Source organism: Aquarana catesbeiana, linkage group LG10 (assembly GCF_042186555.1).
Source record: "Aquarana catesbeiana isolate 2022-GZ linkage group LG10, ASM4218655v1, whole genome shotgun sequence".
Taxonomy (NCBI): Eukaryota; Metazoa; Chordata; class Amphibia; order Anura; family Ranidae; genus Aquarana; species Aquarana catesbeiana.
In genome coordinates this window covers 247,656,666-247,680,965 of record NC_133333.1, presented here as the reverse complement: position 1 = coordinate 247,680,965, position 24,300 = coordinate 247,656,666, and the positions used below count along the sequence as shown (strand labels likewise).

At 43.3% G+C, this 24,300-nt stretch overlaps 1 protein-coding gene across 1 annotated transcript in view; it reads left to right on the top strand.

Moving 5' to 3' along the window:
• Window positions 1-24,300, top strand: part of MEGF6 (multiple EGF like domains 6) — a 153,167-nt gene that overhangs the window by 40,048 nt on the left and 88,819 nt on the right. Inside the window, exons 3-4 of the mRNA XM_073603592.1 lie at window positions 12,324-12,449; window positions 19,231-19,353. Of these exons, the coding sequence (XP_073459693.1) occupies window positions 12,324-12,449; window positions 19,231-19,353 (249 nt within the window). The remainder of the gene's footprint in view (window positions 1-12,323; window positions 12,450-19,230; window positions 19,354-24,300) is intronic.

Sequence of the window (24,300 nt, the reverse complement as noted above, 5' to 3'; positions counted from 1 at the left end):
AGAGTCAACTGGACCTCGCCAGCCTGTTTCTCCTGAATGGTTTTGAAAACCTTTTCCAATTGCAATGAAGTGGGGGTTCTAGTTTTTATGATGGCACAGGCTGTCAGAGTAGATGACCGTGCATATGGATTGTGCCTTTACCATAGATTGCTCTTCTGTGTCTCTGGACAGCTTAAAGTGTTTTGTTTAGGCTAAAGTAGGAAAGAGTTAAAATGCTTTATTTGTTGCTGTCTGTGTACAACTCAGGAGATTTATCTTCACTTCCTGTCATGGAGATAAAACAAAAAAATGAGAGAAAATTCCCTAAACCAGAACATTTGTCCCTATTGAAAAACTTTCCTTCACCTCTTGTTCTGGTGAGAGCTCTAAAAGTTTAGATTTCCCAATACTTCTGTCCCACTAACTATGGTCATCAGTACTAATAGGGTGACTCTTCCAAGTAGGGACAGCTATATCAATTTTACATTTGGTCTAACCCTTTCCTACTCAAACCAAAATTCTGAGGTAGTCGAGTGAAACAGCTGAAGTTGTTCAGATTGTGGTGTCTGATCGTTTGGGGCCACATTTTGGTTTAACTTTCTTGATTAGTGACAACATCTATACATTGGAAGGACATATATGTCTCCTCCATAGACCGTCTTATTATTGTATCTGGAATTAGATCCTGCTAGACTTGTACGAGTTTTAAAGTTCTGGCCGCAAAAGTTTTTAAAGAGATGATTAATAATGTTTTTTCACCTCATTGAGCGCCAAGAGACTCCCAAACAAATGACATAACAGAGCGAGCAGCTGCAGCTTGTAGGCCCTTTGTTCCAGATTTTGGATACTCACACAGCCACAAATCACATTAGTAAACGGCATTACAACATAGTTGGAAAAGGCTGAGCTGGAATTAGCTTGTGTCCATCTAATCACTTTTTGCTGTCCACTTACTACTGTGCATGGCGATGGACAGATAAGCAATTTAAGTGGATCTCTAACTTTTAGGACATTTTCTGACATTGTAATGCAATGCAATGAACTAGTCAGCTTTGTAAGTAAAGTTGATGATTTGACTTGGGGCTTTGTGCTTGGGCATTGGTGGCTTGGTGCTGTGTAGCATTTTTTTGAAGGATCTAAAAGGCAGCACCTGACTTTTTAATTTCATGGAATGTATCTATTATTGCTTTTGTTGCATTGTAAATGCAGGAGGTTTTACTTCGAACCTCTTTTATTCTTGTGTAGCACCCCTCTGACACACCAAAGGCAGGATAGCACCTCCAGAGGTCAAGGGTGGGCTAGCATTTCACCCCAGGGCTGAATCCATGGCTAAAATGGGGGGACTGTGATAGGATTTTGGGCACCAGTCACTTTTGTCTTTTTAAAATTGTGTGGCAGAGCGGTTAAGGAGGTGATCGTTAGAGGTCCCAGATACCACAGCAGATCACTTAGACTCTCCACATCTAGATCAGTGTCCAGTTTCAAAGTGTCAGAACCTTTAAGCCGACCCGGCAACATTGTAAGCACGTTCCCAAATTTCAGTGCGTCCTCGAAGAGAGCCACCAGGCCCTACTGAGAGACCAGCCTTCTTCCTGGTACTCCCCTGGATCTCCTCCTTGGCACAGCTTCCTTTAGGACAACTTCAGCACACGCTAGTCCTCAAAACAGGCTATTGGGCCTAACAGCAGAGCTCCATCCAGAAGCAGCTCCCTAGGCCTCAGCCCAGGGGAAGAGAGCGAACATATGGCCTGCCCCAAATATTTATATCCACCCCCAGCATGCACCAGGGGCATAATCCTCCTACTGGATTTGCTGAAGAAAATATAAATATTCATAACTTAGTTTTGTTTGTGAAATCTCATTTTATGACCAACGATACCAGTGATATCTACTGGCGACAGTGAGTAAATCACAAGCCAATTTAAGCTTAGGGAAAAACCAGGTGAAAAACTATACAATCAGTCTGAGCTAACTACAGCCCAGCCAAAAAATAAATTGACATAGTAGCCCCATAATTGACATTTAGGACTAGGAGGATACACTTGTGTATTAGCCAATGAGCATGCATGGCGAACTCAACATAAACTCATCTGGATAGCAATCCATTTTTGCCTGGAAGGAACCTAAAGTGTGCTTTGGGTGGCTGCATATGACTTGCTTTAGGGCTCCTTTTCTGTCCAGGCTACCAGAAAAGCAGATAAAGGCATTGACAGAGGGAGTACAGTGATCTCTGTGAGAGGTAATAAATACCTAGAAGTATTATGATGTACACATTACTCAGCAAAATGTACTGTAAATCTGATGCTAGGTCCACTTTAACTTCAGTCCCAACTGGAGTGTCCCTAGAAAACCTTAGCTGTTTAGACAGAATTTGAGAAGCAAGCATGTCTCTCCAACAAAGTTTTTTTTTTACTGTAAAATAAACAATCACTAAGGACTCCGGTTTACTCCAGAAAATTGCCTGGCTGCAGATTTTGTTGGCCCCACGATAGAAGAGGTATATAAATTGGGTAAATAAGCGGGACGTGGCGCCTGTCCAGGAGAAATATATTTAGTTCTTTACGTGCTTTGCCCAGAATAAGCTCCTGCTTCCCATCAGCCGCTCTAGACTGGAATGCTGCATGTTTATTGATTGTAGAATTATCAGACGCGATCGCCATCCGTTCACGGTTTAGCACGGTTGCGAGTTGTAATTTTGTGTCCTTCTGTTCTCTTGTAGGCTTGTGGCATGGCAGGAATATTGTGACAACCATTAGAAATCTTCCGCTATAAGCAAGAGGCTTCACAGAAAGAGTCTTTTTAGTTTTTTTAGATATATACTTGCATGTGATTAGCCAAATGTGAATGGTAGACGCTCTGCTGCATAAATGGAATCCGACCCCCCTCTACTACCCAGAGGAATCTGGTAGGGTTTGTGGTTCTGGCAGCCCGGAAAAAGTCTGGAGACAATCGTTTCTCAATTCTGCTGGGGTCCAGCAAAGACTATTGAGGTCCATGGAAAGCTCACCTTCATACTCAAAGGATCTCACGCTAAATTTTTAAAGGTCTGGGACCCCTGGATATCCTATAACACCCACCTGAATATTGACAAAACCTTGCTATCGGTTTGATGCCCAGCGCCTAACCAACGCATATAGATAAAACAATTCGCCTTTCATCCTATTGCTTCAGTTTATACCAATGGGCTGCATTGATGTGCGCTGAAAAAAATGTGACCTGTTGCATTGTCACGCGTTCTGAAAAATCACAACATGCTACCATCCACTTTTTCTTTCCAACAGATATGACCAAAAACTCTGTGCCTGCATTAGGAACCTTCAAATGGGCCCAATGGAGGTGCCTACAGGCATGGGCATCTGAACATGGAACTCTAGTGTTGACAAGATGGCATCATGGTGAGGGCCGGCAACAAGATTGGTGGCATTACCAGTTAAATAATGAGCGGATCGGGTTGTTGTTATTTATGCCCAGAGGGTTTTACATTTCAAAATGGCTTGCGTTGGGATTATATTCACATAACCAGGCATGGACACCTGTACATGGAACTCTAGTGGTGACATGATGGCATCATGGCGAAGGCCGGCAACAAGACTGGTTGGTGGAAGGCCTGGAACGCAGCCCTGGATTACCAAATAATTGAGTGGATAGGAGACATGGGTGGTTATTATTTTTACCCTGAGATGGGTTTTAAATTTGAAAATGGTTTGTTTTGTAATTATATACACCGATCAGCCATAACGTTATTCGCACTGATAGGTAAAGTGAATAACATTGATTATTTCATTACGATGGCATCTGAACATGGGTGGGATATATTAGGCAGCAAGTGAACATGTGGTTCCTGAAGTTGATGTGTTGAAAGCATAAAAAATGGGCAAGAGTAAGGATTAGAGCGACTCTCTGACAAGGGACAAATTATGGGCAGACGACTGGGTCAGAGCAACTCCAAAACTGCAGCTCTTGTGGGATGTTCCCAGTCTGCGGTGTTCAGGACAGACCAAAAAAGTGGTCCAAGGAAGGAAAATCTGTGACAGGGTCAGGGGCGGCCAAGGCTCATTAATGGATGTGGGTAGCGAAGGCTGGCCTGCATAGTCCGATCCAATAGAAGAGCTAGTGCAGCTAAAATTGCTGAATGCTGGTTCTGATAGAAAGGTGTCAGAACACACAGAGCATCACAGCTTGTTGTGAATGGGGCCGCAGACTGGTCTGGGTGCCCATGCTGACCACAGCCAAACGCTCTTACAATGGGCATGTAAAAATCAGAACTGGACCTCTGAGCAATGGAAGAAGGTGGTCTGGTCTGATGAACCACATTTTCTTGTACATCATGTGGATGTCCAGGTGCGTGTGTATCATTTACCTGGGGAAGCGATGGCACTAGGATGCATTATGGGAAGAAGGCAAGCCGGTGGAGGCAGCGTGATGCTTTGGGCAATGTTATGCTGGGAAGCCTTAGGTCCAACCATTCATGTGGATGTTACTTTGGAGTCCATGCTTCAATGGGTCAGGGCTATTTTGGCAGCAAAAGGGGGACCTACTCAGGTGGGTGGTCATAGTGTTACATTGGCTGGTCTTAATGTAAAGCGCCTACAATGGGCACGTGAGCATCAGAACTGGACCACAGAGCAGTGGAAGAAGGGGACCTGGTCTGATGAGTCACATTTTCCTTTACATCATGAGGATGCCCGTGTGTGTGCACAATTTACCTAGGGAAGAGATGGCACCAGGATGCAGTATGGGAAGACGGCAAGCTGGCGGAGGCAGTGTGATGCTTTGAGCAAAGTTCTGCTGGGAAACCTTGGGTCCAGCCATTAATGTGGATGTTTCTTTGGAGTCCATGCCTCAATGGCTCAACGCTATTTTGGCAGCGAAAATGGGGCCTACTCAATATTAGGTGGCTGGTCATGATGTTACGTTGGGTGGTCATGTTATGGCTGATCTTTGTATATTGTATCCATTTTATTTAGTGAACGTGTGATTTTCCTTTTTATCAGCACTGAACTGTCCTATGTCCTCCATGATTATCCCAACCCTCTCTTCTACCCAGAGGAATCTGGTGGTGTTTGTGTTCCTGACTGTGTTGCTTTGATTGGCGGGTGTGGGGTTACATGGGGTTATCCATTTAGATATGAGAATCTCGCTGGTATGGTTTTGCCACAAATCAGAGCTTCTCAAGCCTGCCTTAGATTTGTGGTAATCGGTAAAACTAACATTCACAATCGTAACAACAATATTAACTGAAACCTCATTGGCACAGGCGCCCGCGGCAAGCCAAAAAAATGCCTGTTTGTACATGAGATAAGAAAACACTGCGATCTGTTCAGTGGAGACTTGAAAGTGTGTCTAGATTGCGTCACGTTTTCCTGCGGCAAGCACTGCCATTGTCCTTTTTTTTTTGTTTGTTTTTCTTTTCCAGGTCAGTTCGAATTGCCCTCCAGTCCTTTGCATTCACATGTAGTGAGCTCTGCATGGGGCAATATTTTTGTGTGGATGTAGATAGAATTGAAGAAATCTCATCTAATTTAAAATAAATAGTTGTTGAAAGGAAATTATAATGCTTTCGGTCTTTTTTATTTAAGTTTTTTTTTTTAGGTTTATAGGTTTTTAAATTGTTCTTAAATTTTGCTTTTCTGATCTACATATAAGATTTATTTTTTCAAAGATTTAATACTTGACAAAGGATAGCTAGAGCACTGTGGTCTACCTAAGGTGACAGGAAGCTGCCTGCTTTGCAGTCCCCATTTGTCTGATTGAAGCCTTGTACTAAGCCCTCTAAGAAGGGAACAGTCCCCGCTCTGATGTCTCATTAAGTTTTTGCAATAGTAAAAGAGATACAATGTTTTCCATGGTAAAAGGAGATTATGGGGGTTATTTGCTAAAACTGGAGAGTGCAAAGTCTGGTGCAGATCTGCATAGAAACCAATCAGCTTCCAGGTTTTATTGCCAAAGCTTAATTGAACAAGCTGAAGTTGGAAGCTGATTGGCAATCACCCCCTATGACTCCACCTGCTAGCTGGATAGAAGACTGCATTGTAATTTGCAATATTATACTACTGTATATTAAAGGGAATGTAACAAGATTTTCTTTAGTTATTGTAGTTAGGACTTGCAATATCATAAACACATTCCTGAAAGGTAAATACTGTATATACAGTACTGTGCAAAGTTTTAGGCAGGTGTGAAACATGCTATAAATTAAGAAAGCTTTCAGATACAGAAGTGTTAATAGTTTAATTTTATCAATTAGGAAAATCTAAAGTAAATGAACAGAAAGAAATCCAAATCCCATATTCGGTGTGACCATTCTTTGCCTTCAAACCAGCATCAATTCTTCTAGGTAGACTTGCACACAGCTTTTGAAGGAACTCGGCAGGTAGGTTGTTCTTTGTACATCTTGGAGATCTAAGCACAGATCTTCTGTGGATGTCGGCTGCCTCCAATCCTTCTGTCTCTTCATGTAATCCCAGACAGACTCCATGATGGTAAGATCAGGGCTCTATGGTGTCAAACTATCACTTCTAGGACTCTTTGTTCTTCTTTACACTGAAGATAGTTCTTAATGACATTGGCTGTATTTTTGGGGTTGTTGTCCTGCTGCAGAATACATTTGGAGCCAATCACATACCTCCCTGTTTGTATGGCATGATGGGTAAGTATCTGCCTGTATTTCTCAGCATCGAGGACACCATTGATCCTGACCAAATCTCCAACTCCATTTGCAGAAATGCAGCCCCAAACTTGCAAGGAACCTCCACCATGCTTCAAAGTTGGCTACAGACACTCATTATTGTACCGCTCTTCAGCCCTTTGCTAACAAACTAGCTACAGCTAAATATTTCCCATTTTAACTCATCGGTCCAGAGCACCTGCTGGCATATTTCTGCACCCCAGTTTCTGTTTCCACTTTGGAGGTTTGGTGGCTTTTTTGGCCTTAATTCTTCCATGAAGACCACTTCTTGCTAGATGTCTCTGGACAGTAGATTGGTGTACCTGGGTCACACTGGTTTCCACCAGTTCTGTGCTGATGGCACTGATGAACATCTTCCGATGTGGAAGAGAAGTAAACATGACGTGCCTTTCATCTGCTGAATTAAGTTTCCTTGGCCGACCACTGCGTCTACGCTCCTCAACGATTCAGTTTCTTTGTGATTCTTCAAAAGAGCTTGAAAAGCACATATTAAAACCCCAGTCTGCTTTGAAATCTTAGCCTGGGCGAGACCTTGCTGATGCAGTCTTGTTGTTGTGCTGAGTCTTTGCCATGGTGTATGACCTGTGACATGAAACTGTCTTCTACAACCTCACCTTAGTAGCAGAGTTTGGCTATTCCTCACCCAGTTTTAAGCCTCCTACGCAGCTGTTCCTGTTTCAGTTAATGACTTTGTTTCAATCTACATATGTAATTGATGATCATGAGCACCTGCTTGGTATAATTGGCTAATCACACACCTGACTCTAATCCTACAAAATCCCTGACTTTGTGCAAGTGTAAGAATTGATGCTGGTTTGAAGCCAAACAGTGGCGTCTCCAGCTTTCATATATGGGGGGGCACATGGGGGGACAGGGACAAAAGTAGGGGGGCAACTATAATATGCAATTTTTTATATATATATATATATATATATATATATATATATATATATATATATATATATCCTGGGGCCCTTTACTACGATACCACAAAGGCCCTTTCACATGTTCTGCAGTGAGCTCCCTTGCTACTGTATTGGGCCCCCCCCCCAGGGTGGCAGAAAACAAGAGATATATGTCACCAGCATACCAAGAAAATATAAGGGTCCAAAGCAGTGGGAGAACTATCAGGGTTGCAAAAAATGTCTTGCCACCGGGCCCTGGTGTTCTGCCACTGTGCGGTTCCCCAGCCTCCTCTTGCTGTCCTGCCCCTGCTATTGACAGCGCTGGTCTGGCATCTCTTGGAATTTACAGGCTGGTTCTCCTGTCCTAAGGACGGGAGAAATCAGTCTGTTTTTTCAGTAACTGAGAGTCCTGGTGGAGTCCTTCCTGCAACTCGCTCTTCTCCCTGCCAATGAGGATGCAGGGGAAGGAGTAGACCGGGCGGCCGTGGTTGTGTGAGCGCTCGCATTATGCAGTGTCAGCGAGCAGAGGGAGGGGGGAGGAATCACCTGCAGGAGCTGACTGGGGACGCTCTCCCTCATTGCCTTTTTGTAAAAAAAAAATAAAATTTTTTTGGGGGCACATGGTGGGGCACAGCATAATGTTGGGGGGGTCAGGGCCTCCTCTGGCCCCCCCCCCCCAGGGACGTCATTGAAGCCAAAGGGTGGTGACACCAAATATTGATTGGATTTAGATTTTTTTCTTCTCTTCGCTCACTTTGCATTTTGTAAATTGATAAAAATAAACAATTAAAATATATATTTTTGAAAGCATTCTTACTGTAACTACTTGCCGACCGCGCTATAGCCGAATGATGGCTACAGCGTGGCTCGATAACTCTGGGAGGGCGTACATTGACGTCCTCCCAGAATCGCGCTCCCGCACGCCTCCTGGGGCGCACACCCGGGAACATCTGTGACCGCCGGGACCTGGATTCACGGATCACGGTATATGGCCGCTGACAGCGGCCGTTTACCACGTGATCGCTCCATCAAATGACGGAGCGATCACTTGTAAACAAACCAGCATCATGTCCGGTTCATCTCTCCCCTCTCTCTACCGATCGGTACAGTATGAGTCGAAAGGGGAGAGATCAGATGCTGCAGTGCTGTTGGCAGGATCTGTCATGCCCACAGTGCTGATATCTGACAATTCCTGCCTCATCCAGCAAGCCATCCATCCATTCTCAGCCATCCATCCTCCTCAATACTCAGCCATCCATCCTCATCAATACTCGGCCATCCATCCTCATCAATACTCAGCCATCCATCCTCATCAATACTCGGCCATCCATCTTCATCAATACTCAGCCATTCATGCTCAGCCATCCATCCATCCTCAGCAATACTCATCCACCCATACTCATCGATCGATCCATACTCAGCAATACTCATCGATCCATCCATACTCAGCAATATTCATCCATCCATCCTCATCCATCCATCCTCAGCAATACTCATCCATCCATCCATACTCAGCAATACTCATCCATCCATCTATGCTCAGCCATACCCAGCCGTACTCAGCAGTACCCAGCGTACCCAGCTGTACTCAGCCGTACTCACTCATGCTCAGCCATCCCCATCCACAGCTCATCCATCCCCATTCATGCTCATCCATGCCACATCAGTTCTCATCCATGCCACATCCATGCCACTACAGTGCCTCACAAAAGTGTAATAGGTAGTCAAATTAGATTTGACATTTATGCCCCTATAACACCTGATGGTGCTCCCTGCATGTTGGGCCTCTCTATGTGGCCAGGCTGTGTACAAGTCTCCCACCTGTGGTATCGCCGTACTCAGGAGGAGTAGGAGAATCTATTTTGGGGTGTAATTTTTGGTACGTACATGCTATGTGTTAGAAATATTGTATAAATGGACGACTTTGTGTAAAAAAAAAAAAATGTGTTTATCATTTTCTTTACACGTTATTCAAAAACTTGTAGAAAAAAGTGACATGTTCAAAAGACTCATTATGCCTCATAGATTATACGTTGTGTTGTTTCTTTCCAAAATGGAGTCATTTTTGGGACATTTCCATTGTCCTGGTGCTCCAGGGCCTTCAAAAGTGTAATGCCGCGTACACACAAGCGGACTTTTCGACCGGAGTGGTCCGACGGCCCGAGTCCGGCGGACAATTCGACCATGTGTGGGCTTCATCAGATCTGCAGCAGACTTTTTCGGTCGAAAATCTGACGGACTTTAGATTTGGAACATGTTTCAAATCTTTACGTCGGAACTCCGCCGAACCCAGTTCCTATCGAAAAGTCCACTCGTCTGTATGCTAGTCCGACGGACGAAAACCGACGCTAGGGCAGCTATTGCCTACTGGCTATCAACTTCCTTATTTTAGTCCGGTCGTACGTCATCATGTACGAATCCGCCGGACTTTGATGTGATCGTGTGTATGCAAGTCCGTTCGTTGGGGAAGTCCGCCGAAAGTCCGTCGGATAGACTGTCGGACCAGTCCGAACGAAAAGTCCGCTTGTGTGTACGCGGCATTTATGCCCCTAGAACACCTGATGGTGCTCCCTGCATGTTGGGCCTCTCTATGTGGCCAGGCTGTGTAAAAGTCTCCCACCTGTGGTATCGCCGTACTCAGGAGGAGTAGGAGAATCTATTTTGGGGTGTAATTTTTGGTACGTACATGCTATGTGTTAGAAATATTGTATAAATGGACGACTTTGTGTAAAAAAAAAAAAAATGTGTTTATCATTTTCTTTACACGTTATTCAAAAACTTGTAGAAAAAAGTGACATGTTCAAAAGACTCATTATGCCTCATAGATTATACGTTGTGTTGTTTCTTTCCAAAATGGAGTCATTTTTGGGACGTTTCCATTGTCCTGGTGCTCCAGGGCCTTCAAAAGTGTAATGCCGCGTACACACAAGCGGACTTTTCGATCGGAGTGGTCCGACGGCCCGAGTCCGGCGGACAATTCGACCATGTGTGGGCTTCATCAGATCTGCAGCAGACTTTTTCGGTCGAAAATCTGACGGACTTTAGATTTGGAACATGTTTCAAATCTTTACGTCGGAACTCCGCCGAACCCAGTTCCTATCGAAAAGTCCACTCGTCTGTATGCTAGTCCGACGGACGAAAACCGACGCTAGGGCAGCTATTGCCTACTGGCTATCAACTTCCTTATTTTAGTCCGGTCGTACGTCATCATGTACGAATCCGCCGGACTTTGATGTGATCGTGTGTACGCAAGTCCGTTCGTTGGGGAAGTCCGCCGAAAGTCCGTCGGATAGACTGTCGGACCAGTCCGGACGAAAAGTCCGCTCGTGTGTACGCGGCATTAGAGGTAGTCAAGAAATTATATGTGTAATTTATGCTCCAAGAACGCCTGAAGGTGCTCCCTGCATGTTGGGCCTCTGTATGTGGCCACTGTGTGTAAACGTCTCACACATGTGGTATCGCCGTACTCAGGAAGAGTAGCAGAATGTGTTTTGGGGTGTAATTTGTGGTATGCATATTCTGTGTGTGAGAAATAACCTGCTAATATAACAATTTTGTGAAAAAAAAAGAAAAAAAATCTTGATTTTGCAAAGAATTTTGGGGAAAAAATTACAACTTCAAAAAACTCACAATGCCTCTAACTAAATACCTTTGAATGTCTACTTTCCAAAAAGGGGTCATTTTGGGGGTATTTGTACTTTTCTGGCATGTTAGGGTCTCAAGAAATGAGATAGGCCGTCAGTACTTCAGGTGTGATCAATTTTCAGAGATTGGCACCATTGAGGACTCACTTTCACAAAGACCAAATAATATACACAGATTGGGGTTATTTTTTACCAAAGATATGTAGCAGTATAAATTTTGGACAAAATTTATGAAGAAAAATTACTAATTTGCTAAATTTTATAACAGAAACAAAGAAAAATTCATTTTTTTACAGAATTTTCGGTCTTTTTTCTTTTATAGCGCAAAAAATAAAAAAATCCAGCGGTGATTAAATACCACCAAAAGAAAGCTCTATTTTTGTGTGAAAAAAGGACAAAAATTTCATGTAGGTACAGTGTTGTATGACTGAGTAATTGTCATTCAAAATGTGAGAGCGCCGAAAGCTGAAAATTGGTCTGGTTAGGAAGGGGGGTTATAAGTGCCCAGTGAGTAAGTGGTTGAAGCATTTCCTCACACCTGCCTAAACCTTTGCACAGTGCTGTATATTTTTGCCTGTCAGGAACTTTTTTTATGATATTGTAAGTGCTAACTAAAGAAAATCTCCTTACATTCCCTTTTTAATATTTTATTTTTATTTATTTTTTTACTTTTGTCCTTTTAAGTGATCCTTCCCCCATCATTGCAGCTTACCCAATAACTGCCTTCTCTCCCGTCCTTTAGATTTACCGGTGCTTCTATGAAGCAGTGTGGGCACAGAATGCTCTCTATAATTTTATCCGTGGGAAAGCGGCCAATTTTGTATTGTGGTGTTTGGTGTGAGTTTGACGGCTTATTCTATTAGGTGATGCAAAAGCCCGTTAGAAGTAAAATCTTCATTGACGAGCAGCAAGAAGCCGGATTTCGGCTTGTTGGAATCGGATCGTTGAAAGCAGATTTTGTTATTTTTTTTTTTTAGAGTCACAACGTTCGAAGTGTGAAAACTATTTTCTGTAACATTTTGTTATCTGAAAACATAAGGTCGCGGTTAGATAATCTCCACTGTCATCCTGCCATCTATTTATTCTCCTTTTGATTTTGCTGCCTAGCGGTGTACTCCTGCTCTGTCGGAAACGGCGGCTGTGAACACGACTGCGTGCAGATCACCGTGGCTCATTACCAGTGCCGCTGCCGGAACAACTACCGGCTGAAAGAAGACGGGAAGCACTGCGAATGTAAGTGAAGCTATTCCTGTATTAATGAAAAGACAAAAATGTATTATTTGTGGTGCACTACATATATTGGTATCATTCTTCTCCATCTGGCCATTTTGGAGACATGGCCTGCTCATGTCTTCCCGTCATCGTAGGGTTGAGCTGATGACCATGCTCACCATTGAAGACCAGGATTGTAACTATGTTATGAAAGAATTCCCACTATGGGTTACATAGGGAACTGAGTTGGGGGGCATTTCTTCTCTGGGCCAGTACTAATAAGATCTGTTGGGTGGGTGATACTCCACCATTCAAACATAGATAGGGGAGTAATTTGCAGTCCTTGATGCATGGTGATCACGTGTGGATTTGGAGCTCCACTCAAAGCTGAAGGATAACAGTTGTCCCTACCAGTATTCAGAAAGTTGGGGCAGGCTCCAGGCACTAATTCAGAAGCGTTGATATACACCAAATATCTTACCAAAAGTATTGGTACGCCCGCCTTTACACGCACATGAGCTGTAATGGTATCTCAGTCTTAGTCTGTAGGGTTCAATATTAAGTTGGCCTACCCTTTGCAGCTATAACAGCTTCAACTCTTCTGGGAAGGCCGTCCACAAGGTTTAGCAGTGTGTCTATGGGAATGTTTGACCATTCTTCCAGAAGCGCATTTGTAAGGTCAGGCACTGATGTTGAACGAGAAGGCTTGGCTTGCATTCTCTGCTCTAATTCATCCCAAAGGTGTTCTGTCAGGTTGAGGTCAGGACTTTGTGCAGGCCAGTCAAGTTCCTTCACCCCAAACTCGCTCATCCATGTCTTTATGGACCTTGCTTTGTGCACTGGTGTGTGGTGTGCAATCATGTTGGAACAGGAATGGTCCATCCCCAAACTGTTCCCACAAAGTTGGGAGCATGAAATTGTCCAAAATGTCTTTGTATGCTGACGCCTTAAAACGGAGTTCCACCCAAAAGTGGAACTTGCGCCTTAAGCACTCCTCGCCCCCTTACATGCCACATTTGGCATGTCATTTTTTTGGGGGGGTGGGTACCTACTTTTGACAGGTACTTCCTGTCCCACTTCCTGCTTCAGTCGCCTGGCCGCCTAGGCGACTCCTCCTCTCCCCCTCCCTCTCTGCAATCTTTTAGGATATGTCACAGGTCCCAGAAGATTGCCTGGCCAGTAAGAGAGTGCAGCGCGACTCGCACATGTGCAGTGCGTGCCCGGCTGTAAAGCCTCAAGCTGTCACAGCCAGGTGCCCACAGTTGCAATGAGGGCGCCGCGGAGAGGAGGGGGAGAGGACCGAGGCTTTGGGTGCCCACATCCCTGGATTGCGGGACAGGTGAGTGTCTGTGTATTAAAAGTCAGCAGCTTCAATTTTTCTAGCTGCTGACTTTTAATAAACTGAAAAACAAGTAGAACTTTTTAAGAGTTCCCTTCACTGGAACTAAGGGGCCAAACCCAACCCCTGAAAAACAACCCCACACCATAATCCCCCCTCCACCAAATGATTTGGACCAGCGCACAAAGCAAGGGGGGAATGGGCAATCACTGCCTCTGTCTCAATCACGTGTGAGTATAAATTTCACCTTGAGCTATTGAGCTGTATAAACATTTCAACAGGGCGTAAGGAGTAACCAGAAAACATAAAAGGGAGCCTAGAGCAGTCCTTTCTAACAATAAGAATTAATAATATGCACTTTTTGATATTAACCTTTCCAAAAATAACAAAAAGGAGAAAATATTTTTAAGATTTACATTTATTTGGCCAAATAAAGAAGATGAAATGTATTATACGTTCTCTTTGAGGTCTAAAATGAATTGCTGTGTGAATGCCTCAAACATTTGCACAGTCGTGCAATTGCCTAACTCTTTTTTTTTTCATAGGATTTTCAGCTCCATCTAGTGGCCATGATGCAGTATTTTCCTGATTGAGGTAGTTCAGGAAAAAACTGCATTATGGCCACTAGATGGAGCTGATGGTCATAGGAAATAAACATATTAGACACATTATGGCAATTATTCATGACAGCTGTGTATTTGCACAGTTATGTTTTTTTTTTAATAGACCCCCCTTAATGCATATTCTACTGGAGGAGTTTGATCAGTCCTACTGGGTTTGACATAGGAAGAGTGGATACAGGTCTCGGTTACTCTACTATGTGCACTGCCATGTCTGCTCCTAAAGTGACCATTCTTGCTCCATTTTTTTATACCTTGTCTGGACTGCCGTGCTTTTCCCAAAGGAAGCCTTGTGGGGATGCAGCATGGTCACGGTTGCGCTATTCTACCTATAAGCAGAGGCATTACTGACATTTTTTAAAAGACGGTCAAGGTGCCAGAGGCATAACACAGATGTTCCCCAGATTCTACCCCCTGTGTCTACACACAGCGCTGTCCCGCTAAATGGATGTGCTGCACATCTACTACAAATCATCCACAATGACATTTCCAGCAGTAAGATAAATTGGCGAGAACCTTCGCACAAAATTGAAAAGGTTTTGTTTATCTTACAAGTTGAGATTTGCCTGCAAGATTGGAAACTCGGTCTTTTAGGCCCCTTCATAGTATACAAATGAAAAGACTTGGAGCGTTTTCTCTTTCAGAATGAACACAGAACCCCCCCTCCCCATCCTGCTGCTGTTCCCCTTTTGGGATTAGGTTTCGGGGGCGGGGGGGGGGGGGATGAGGTTAAGCATAAAGTAAAAATCAAACTTTGTTTCAAATTTTTAAAAGACAGTATATTTTTAGAGAATTTGTTTTTATCATTTTTAGTTTGTTTTTGGATGGAGTGGTGGTGGTGGTGGGGGGGTAGGGTTGGATCGTCTGGCTGTTTTTACTGTGTTGTGTTCACCTCCGAAAGGGCTTGCTGATTTATCTCAGACTCTTTTCCCAGATTAGAGCACCCGATATCTAGTGAATGTAAGTTAAAAGGTGAATTTATAATCTTTTATTGAAAGTAGCAACAAATGATCAAGCCAACGAGTTTCGGGGGAACAAAGACGCCCCCCTTCCTCAGGGCTGTTGCTGCATGCTAATAATTAATGGGGAAGGATCCCAAACGGGGATTGCCTCTAAACACAGCAGACATTTATCTTTTTACGATCTTGGTGTTACAGACACTCCTGTTTGGGATCCTTTCCCATTCATTATTATCATGCAGTAACAGCCCTGAGGAAGGGGGAGTTTCCCCCCGAAACTCGTTGGCTTGATTTCGTGCTGCTACTTTCAATAAAACGATTATGAATTCCAACTTGCATTCACTGGATCAGGCGCTCCTTTTTACCTACCTTTACAAGTACATGCAGAAACAACCTCAAGGCCATACCCAGAGGTAGCAACCTAAGCACCCAAAAAGGGCTCACCGCCATCTTCTTTTTAAATTGGGTAGAAATTATTGGAAGTAAGCTCTTCCAACCCGCCCCCATCATCACTTACCCATTGACCTAAGACTGATTGAGTCAGTCCAGAGCGATTTCCAACCCTAAAGATCAGATTAGTACAGGGGAAGCTAGGCACAACAGCCACTCTTCTGGCTCACTGAACAGTCTAGGGCAGCCTTTCTCAACCTTTTAACCCTGGAGGAACCCCAAAAATAATTTTCAGGTCTTGAGGAACCCTTACTAAAACCAATTTATGAGGGGTCAATAGGAACAATGCCCCTTATACTGGCGGCCAATAGGAAAAATGTCCCCCTTAAAGAAGTGCTCAGAATGCCACCCTTAAAGACAGCTAAAAAGATATTTGGTGTCATGCTGCTGGCTTTGCTAAGTGATGCTGAACCTCGAACTCTGTAGGCATCATCAAAAAGGTGGTTCATCAGCCACAGCTCAAGGAACCCCTAGCAACCTCTGGAGGAACCCTGGTTGAGAATGGCTGGTCTAGGGGTTTAACTTTTTTAAGCTTTATTGCAAATTGAACTTGGATGGGGTGCAGAGAGCTGTGGGATACTCAAAAAAAAAGTACAGTAATATAAGGACACTCTTAACTTAGGCAAAGCTTCTCAGTTTAGTCCTTCTAGGAGCACCTAAGGGAATAAGCAAATCCTGAGACACTATAAGAACTGTACCTTTAAGAGGTTTAGGATGCCGGGAGGCGGGATTTAAGATCACGTGACTGCCATGATTGACGGTCGCAGCAGTGATGTGATCCGAAAACCCCAGATCGCAAGCTTTTGGTTAGGAGCAGGTAACTGTGTCGGGAGCACGTAGGGTGGCACACTCTCGGCACAGCAGTATTGACTGCAATTCATGCAAATATGTGGCCTTTCAGGCGCTAAGGCCCTAGGACCGAAAGATAGCATGTTTACGTGCGGCCAGTCCTAAGGGGTTAAGCAAACTCTTGCACTAATGCACAAGGGATAGTAGCAGCACACAGTCACTAGGATCCTACTCTCAGGTCTGTACTCCCTGGATACTTGCCTCCTTTCAATATCAGCCAGACTTTTCTCTCTCCAGACCAGATCCTCAGTGAAATCCCTTTAATCAGTTCCAGCAAGATTCAGCAAACAGACCCCAGCTCTAGCCTAGCTGGGACCTCGATGAGCTCCTGTAAAGACTTCAGCTGCCCTGCCCAGAAGGGCAACAGCCCTTCAGGTTGGGTACTTCTCCTCTTGGACAAGAACAGCACTGCCTTAGGCCCCAGACTATTTATGTACTCTTCAGCCACATACTGGGTACCCTCCCCTAGAGATTAGCTGAGACAGCATAAATATTCAGGCTGTTGATTTGCTTTTTCCAGCCCACTACATTCTAGAATCCTCCAGAAGGCTCCCTTTTATGTTTTCTGGTTACTCCTTACCCCCTGTTGAAATGTTTATACAGCTCAATATCACAAGGTGAAATTTACACTCACAAGTGATCGAGACAGAGGCAGTGATTGCCCATTCCCCCCTTGCTTTGTGTGCTGGTCCAAATCATTTGGTGGAGGGGGGGTTATGGTGTGGGGTTGTTTTTCAGGGGTTGGGCTTGGCCCCTCAGTGAAACCCAGAACAGCCCAAAGCAATCGCACACTGAACCAGTGATTACAGGTGAGCCAAAAAGACTAAATTTAGCTAAACTTCCTAGCAACCTGTCTAGGAGGGTGCTACATCTGCACTTGATAGGGAGATTCTGGTCATGGTGACATCAACGTTTTCAAACAAGCAGGAACCCCAAAAGGGACACAGATAAACATCAAAAATATATGTAATTATATATTTTTTATGTATTTATTTAATTATTTATTTTTGTAGAGCAGGGGAAGGTTGCTGTCTTTGTCCCTATTTGATGTTTTCCCCCACTTTCCCGTCCAGGTGACACTGGGACCAGAAACAAAGGACATCTCCAATATATACTAATACAGGAAAACAAAGACTCTTCTGTGCCCCTTTCTGACCTAGTTTCACTTGGTTAGAGGGCCCTGCCTTTCCCTGACTTTATGGCTAAGCTGGTAAATTGACGTTCCACTGTCCAATGAGAGTGGCCATTTTAGCAACAGAGGTAGTCTTGTTGGATGGTGAAGGATGATAGCAGTTGGTGAATCTTAGACATGGAATTGGGAATATCCAGTTACAAAGTGAAACTAAATCAGAGAGGGACAAAGAAAAAGTAGTAACACGAAGGTTCAGATTAAGGGTTAGCTTTAAGAGTTAGGTCAAGAGTTAGGCAAGCATTTGAATGATAAACGACATGGTACCAAATTTGTCATGCCGAAAGCTACAATGGTGAAACCAATTTGGCACAACCAGAAGGATTGCCAAGTATCCATTTTAACTGTGTGGTCAAACCTCTCCAAAGCTACCAATGCCTGGAGTTACTTGGCCTTAAGGATAATAGCTCTTCAATGGATTTCCAAGATTGGATGGAGCCTAGGTGTCTCATTCCCACATGAGAAACCTGTGGTGCACATTACTATGATTGTTATCAGCCTAGCTTGGAGACCCAACCAACTAATTAGAAACAGGGGGCATGTAGACAGGTATTTCACTTTCATCCTAATAGTGGCAAACCTCCTCAAGGGTAAACCTACGGGAAACTTGCATCTTGCTTTGAACTGAGAATTGAAATGAGATATCCTAACGTTGACCTTTGAAAGTATTTTGGAGATCAAATGAAAATGGAAGCTCTGTAATTCTTTTTTTTAGAGGCAACCTGTATGTAATGGATATGAAGGCCATTACTGACCTTTCCGTTGAAACAAAATGCAGGTTGCCTAGCTTTCATGTCAAGTTTTCTGCTAGTTCTAAATAACCGACTTGGAAAGTATTAAAGCCATTGGACCAGCTTGACAGCTAGCGAACTAGTATTCTCCTAAAAAGGGTTCAGCATTGGCAGCCCCATTATTTTTCTCAGTACAGATTTGTTGTAAGGTAATCACTGGATGACTACAGTGAGGATGGGAAGGGCCAGCCACCTATAGGATACCACCCTGTAGACTCAAATATTCATATCTATAGTAAGCTATATATTTCTGATCAAAGGTTATATTTGCTGCAAATGACCCACTTGATCTGTTCTACCAATAAACCATTTTTATAATAAGTGGACTTCTGCTTTAAGACATGCCCCTTTTTTCTGTCTGCCATTAACATTCCTATTTCACATATCCTTCATTATTGTTCGGAAACACCATTTATCATGAAGTGAAAACACTGGTGATTTTTCCTATCTTGTGACTGCTGCTAGTAGCACATTTTTGGCCTCATTTACTGCTATGTCTAATTATTTTCAACATGCGTTTCCTTTGCTCCGACCACAGCGTAGTATAATGTTCTAAAGGATGTTTGTATAAATTCCGCTTTAATCGGTTCCATCTGTGTCACCAGTAACCAATCCATGTTCTTCGCGCAACGGGGGATGCATGCATCAATGTAACAATGATGGAGGAGTCGTCAGATGTTCCTGCCACCCCGGATATGCATTGGCAGCTGATGGCAAGATGTGTGAAGGTACGGCATGCAAGCTGGATATGTGATAAAGTTTAAAGGGTCAGTCCTCTTTAAACTGCATAAACAAAAAATCAACTCTAGCCAAAACTTATTTTCACTTTGGATAGGATGGGGTAGAGTTAGAGTCCCTTGGAGGTTGTTATTGCCATCTCTGTCAGGACAGGAGGTCTTGCTGACAACCTATCCCCTTATTGCTTCTCCTGGTTTCACAGATGGTCACTTGCTTCCTTTGCTTGTGACACCAAGAGGAGAAATGGGGGGGGGGGGGACGATTATCACAGAAGGGCACAAATCTTCCCAAAGAGAGGCACATTTGGTACTAAGAACCTAACCTTCACCCACTGTGCTTTCAATAAAAAAGATTGGCTGGAGTTGGTATTGAAATGTTTCTAAAGTAACGATAATGCTTAAGTTCAGGATCCCTGTAGCACCTAAGTGACTGTGTTAGTCTTTAAGCCCATGATCGTGTAGGTCCCATTGGACCTTGGGCTTAAGCTCTACAAGAGGCCTAGACCTCTCTTTATGTATTCTTAGATAAAAAGAAAGGAGCGCCCGGTGTCAAGGGAAATGTGACTTCCAAAATGTGGTTCGTGGACGTTTATTAAAAAATAGGAACATGTACATCAAGTCAATGTGTTTCGGGGAATAGACTCCCCCTTCTTCAGGGCTGTTGCTGCGTACTATTTGGTGGGAACAATTCCCATGATGTGAATCAAGGTTTCTTATAGGCAGGATGCTGGCTTTAGTTGTATAGGCAGCAATTGCAAGAGTCCATCCTGGCATTCAGAAACCTTGATCCAACATAACCACTCACAGCAATTGTTCCCACCAAATAATACGCAGCAACAGCCCTGAAGAAGGGGGATGTTGCTAATTTTTAATAAATGTCCACAAACCATATTTTAGAAGTCACATTTCTCTGGACACTGGGTGCTTCTTTCTTTTTATCTAAGTCTACATGCTGAAACTACCTTAAGGTCACACGAAAAAAGGCAGCAGCCCAATCCCCGAGAGGGCCACATCCATCACTGTGCACTATCCACCAGAAGGCATTCCTTCCTTTTTGCCCACATGAATACCCAACCCAGGACCAGTGACATCCAGTCTCCAACACAAGCTAGACCTCTTTTTAAGACAAGATCATGCCCCATCTCCTCTTGAGACTAAGCCTTTTCCCTATTGTTCAACTGTAAAATGCTACAACCTCAGTGGGCTGTAGAGGATCTGATGTTTGCTAACTTTTTTTTGGAAAGGGTGGGCTTAATGTAAGGACGGAGGGGTTAAATCTTGTCTTGGACTGAAGTTATAGTCCCATGCAGCCTGGCTCCAAGGTTTCACAAGGATACAGCAAGAAGGTATAACGATTAATATAGATAACTGCAGGCACGGCAAGGTATTTGCACTTCAACACTTGTTACCTTAGAAACATCTTAGGTCAGGTCAAGGTCACTATTAAGTCCCACCCATGAGCAACCTGAAACATAGAAAATTGTAGATACATACTAATGATTTAAATTGAAAAAATGATTTTTTTTTTTAGGTATATGAGAGATACATATGAACACATAGAAAACAATCACAGTGGTTTGTGAAAAAGGGGTGGAAACACTTTAAATGATAACATCCTAAAGAAAAACATTTCTTTGGGTACCGAGGGCGATTATCTACAAAACGCATTCCACTTCTTCTTTGTTCTGCTCCGTAAAGTTGATTGACACTCACCGGCTGGCGTTTAAAACGTTTTTGCTAGCCTGCCCTGTTCTCTGTAAACACACTATAAATTGGTTGGTATTGTTTGAGTAAAGCACAATGGGATGACTGTATGAAGGAATTAGGGGCCCACCATTCAGGAATAATAATAATAATATCTAGTATAAATAGTTGAAGGTCCAGGGAGGTATAAATGGGAGCTGAATGGACCAGGGCATTGGGCCTTATTTATATTACTTAAGCCACTAATCACATTTTAGCTGTTGTTCTTCAAGTGTTGATTCAGAAGTCTACTGTGACTACGAGCAGCATTCAGGACTGTCTTTAAGGCAGAGCAAAAGGGGCAGCTGCCCTGGGCCCTGTCATTGTTGTGGGGCCCAAAGCAGGTACCTCATACTTGCCAACTATCCCGGTTTAAATTGCCTTGTCCCTTGAAGTTTTAGTCCCGTGCTGTGTCCCGATATCTCAGTGTGAAGTGCTGCTGCTAATGCTGTCCAGCTCTGCCTTATTGTTTTGTACAGATGACTCACCTGCCGACCCTGTGTTTACATGTAAATAACCGGCATTCATATGTAAGTAGGGGCGGCAATTATATGTAAATGGATCCTGACAGGCAGCATTCATATGTAAATAGAGGCGGCATTCATATGTTTATCATGCCCCCCTGAGGTCATATCCACCATCACCTATACTGAATGCTGCCCATTGGGGAGATAAAGGGGCATGCTTGAAAGTCCTGCCTCCAACTGTGGTCATTCAGCCTAACATCAGCCTGTTCTGCAAAGGTAAGTAAATTGGTGGGGGGGAGGGTAGTGTGGGGTGTGCAGAGGTAGGCAGAGAAGGAATTACAGTTTGGGGTGCACAGGTGAGCAAGGAGGGGGATGTATGGAGGTAAGGAAGGTGGGTGCAAAGTTGAACAGAGGAGGCAGGTAGAGTTAAAGGGGTGGAGGGTTGGAGTGAAGAGGATGGGGGAGGTTTTGGGTGCAGAGGTTAGCAGGGGTTTTATGATGCAAAGGTGTACTGTCAGGGTGACTAAATATGTAGGTCGCTTGTAGGGCAGCCCAATTATTTCAATTGGCTACTCTATGCGCTAGAAATACCGGAGAAAGTCCCTAACGCTTTTTCAAAATCACACGGTTGCACATCACATGTCAGCAGATGTGCGAGGGTGTCATTAACAATTAATGGCACTGCTGTGTATCTGCTAAAGGGCAACACGTTTCTGTGATGTCAGGAAAGCGATTTTGCATACGTTCCCGACACACAAATGTGAATGCAGGCTAAATGTCTCAGTTACATTGGTGGTCAGTGTAAATCTTCTCATTGCATTGGGGCTTGGTGTAGAATCCTTTCATTTACACTAGTGGTCAGTGTGAATGTCCCCCTTACATTGGTGGTCAGTGTAAACCCCTCCTTACATTGGTGGTTACTGTGAATGCTCCTATTACATTAGTGGTCAGTGTAAATCCCCTTTACATTGGTGGTCAGTGTAAATCTTCTCATTACATTGGGGCTTGGTGTAGAATCCTTTCATTTACACTAGTTGCTAGTGTGAATGCGGCCCTTACATTAGTGGTCAGTGTAAATCCCTCCTTACATTAGTGGTCAGTGTAAATCCCTCCTTACATTAGTGGTCAGTGTAAATCCCTCCTTACATTAGTGGTTACTGTGAATGCTCCTATTACATTAGTGGTCAGTGTAAATCCCCTTTACATTGGTGGTCATTGTAAATCTTCTCATTACATTGGGGCTTGGGGTACAATCCTTTTATTCACACTAGTGGCCAGTGTGAAGGTCCCCCTTACATTGGTGGTCATTGTAAATCTTCTCATTACATTGGGGCTTGGTGTACAATCCTTTTATTCACACTAGTGGCCAGTGTGAAGGTCCCCCTTACATTAGTGGTCACTGTAAATCCTTCCCTACATTGGTGGTTACTGTGAATGCTTCTATTACATTAGTGGTCGGTGTAAACCCCTATTACATTGGCGGTCAGTGTTCAAACACCTCTTTATATTAGTAGTCGGTAAAAAAAGCACTGCCACTACAGTGGTCAGTTTACAGGGGGAGGGCAGAACCAGGCAGGATCACCCAAGTATTGCAGGTTATACAGGGGGCAAACTTACACAGCACAAGCACTGTGCTATATAACATGCTTTAAAGGGACAGGATCCATTTGTTTTGTTTTAAGGGAAACAAACGCTTTAATTGAACAAGCTGAAGTTAGAGGCTAATTGTCTACCATGCACAGTTGCACCAGATTCTGTGTGCACTCTCCAGTTTTAGTAAATCCACCCCTAAGTGTTTCGGGGGGGCCAAAAACCTCCCCCTTCATCAGGGCTTCAATATAGTGTGTTACTTGATCAGACGCAACTAGCAAAAAATCAGATTGGATTATTAGAAGAAAATGTAGGTAAATGGTCTGCAAACTGGTTAATGCAGGTATTATTTGTGCATACGTCTAATAATCCAACGTGGTCATTCAGCTATTTGAGTCTGTTTAAGTAACACGCTATACATGGGCCCTGATGAAGGGGAAGGTTTTTGGTAAAACAAATCTGCTTTTTAACAAATTTCGACAAATTCATTATTTCGGAAATATCCGAATTAACGAAAACCTGTTTAACGAATTTTTCCGAATATTCGCCAATTCGAACATTCGAAAATTCGTAAATTCTGAATCTCGAAATGCAAAAATCCAAATACCTGAAAATTAAAAAAGCATTTATATTGAAGTATAATGTTGTACAATTGCTATATATAAACAATATAACAAAAAAAAAAAATGAATATAAAATTTTAGGCATTAAATGCAATAGAAATTTCAGTTTATGGTGAGATACTCCCAAGAGATTAACCACTTAACCGCTCTTAGATTGTAAGCTCTAAGGGGCAGGGCCCTCTGATTCCTACTGTATTAAAGTGTATTGTATTTGTACTGTTAATTTTTATTATTATTATTATTATACAGTATTTATATAGCGCCAACAGTTTATGTAGCGCTTTACAACTTGAGGGTAGACAGTACAAATACAATACACTTTAATACAGTAGGAATCAGAGGGCCCTGCCCCTTAGAGCTTACAATCTAAGAGCGGTTAGGTGGTTAATCTTTTGGGAGTATCTCACCATAAACTGAAATTTCTATTGCATTTAATGCCTAAAATTTTATATACTTTTTTTTGTTATATTGTTTTTTTTTTAATGTTTTTTTTTTTTTAAAGTGGAGTTGCCCTT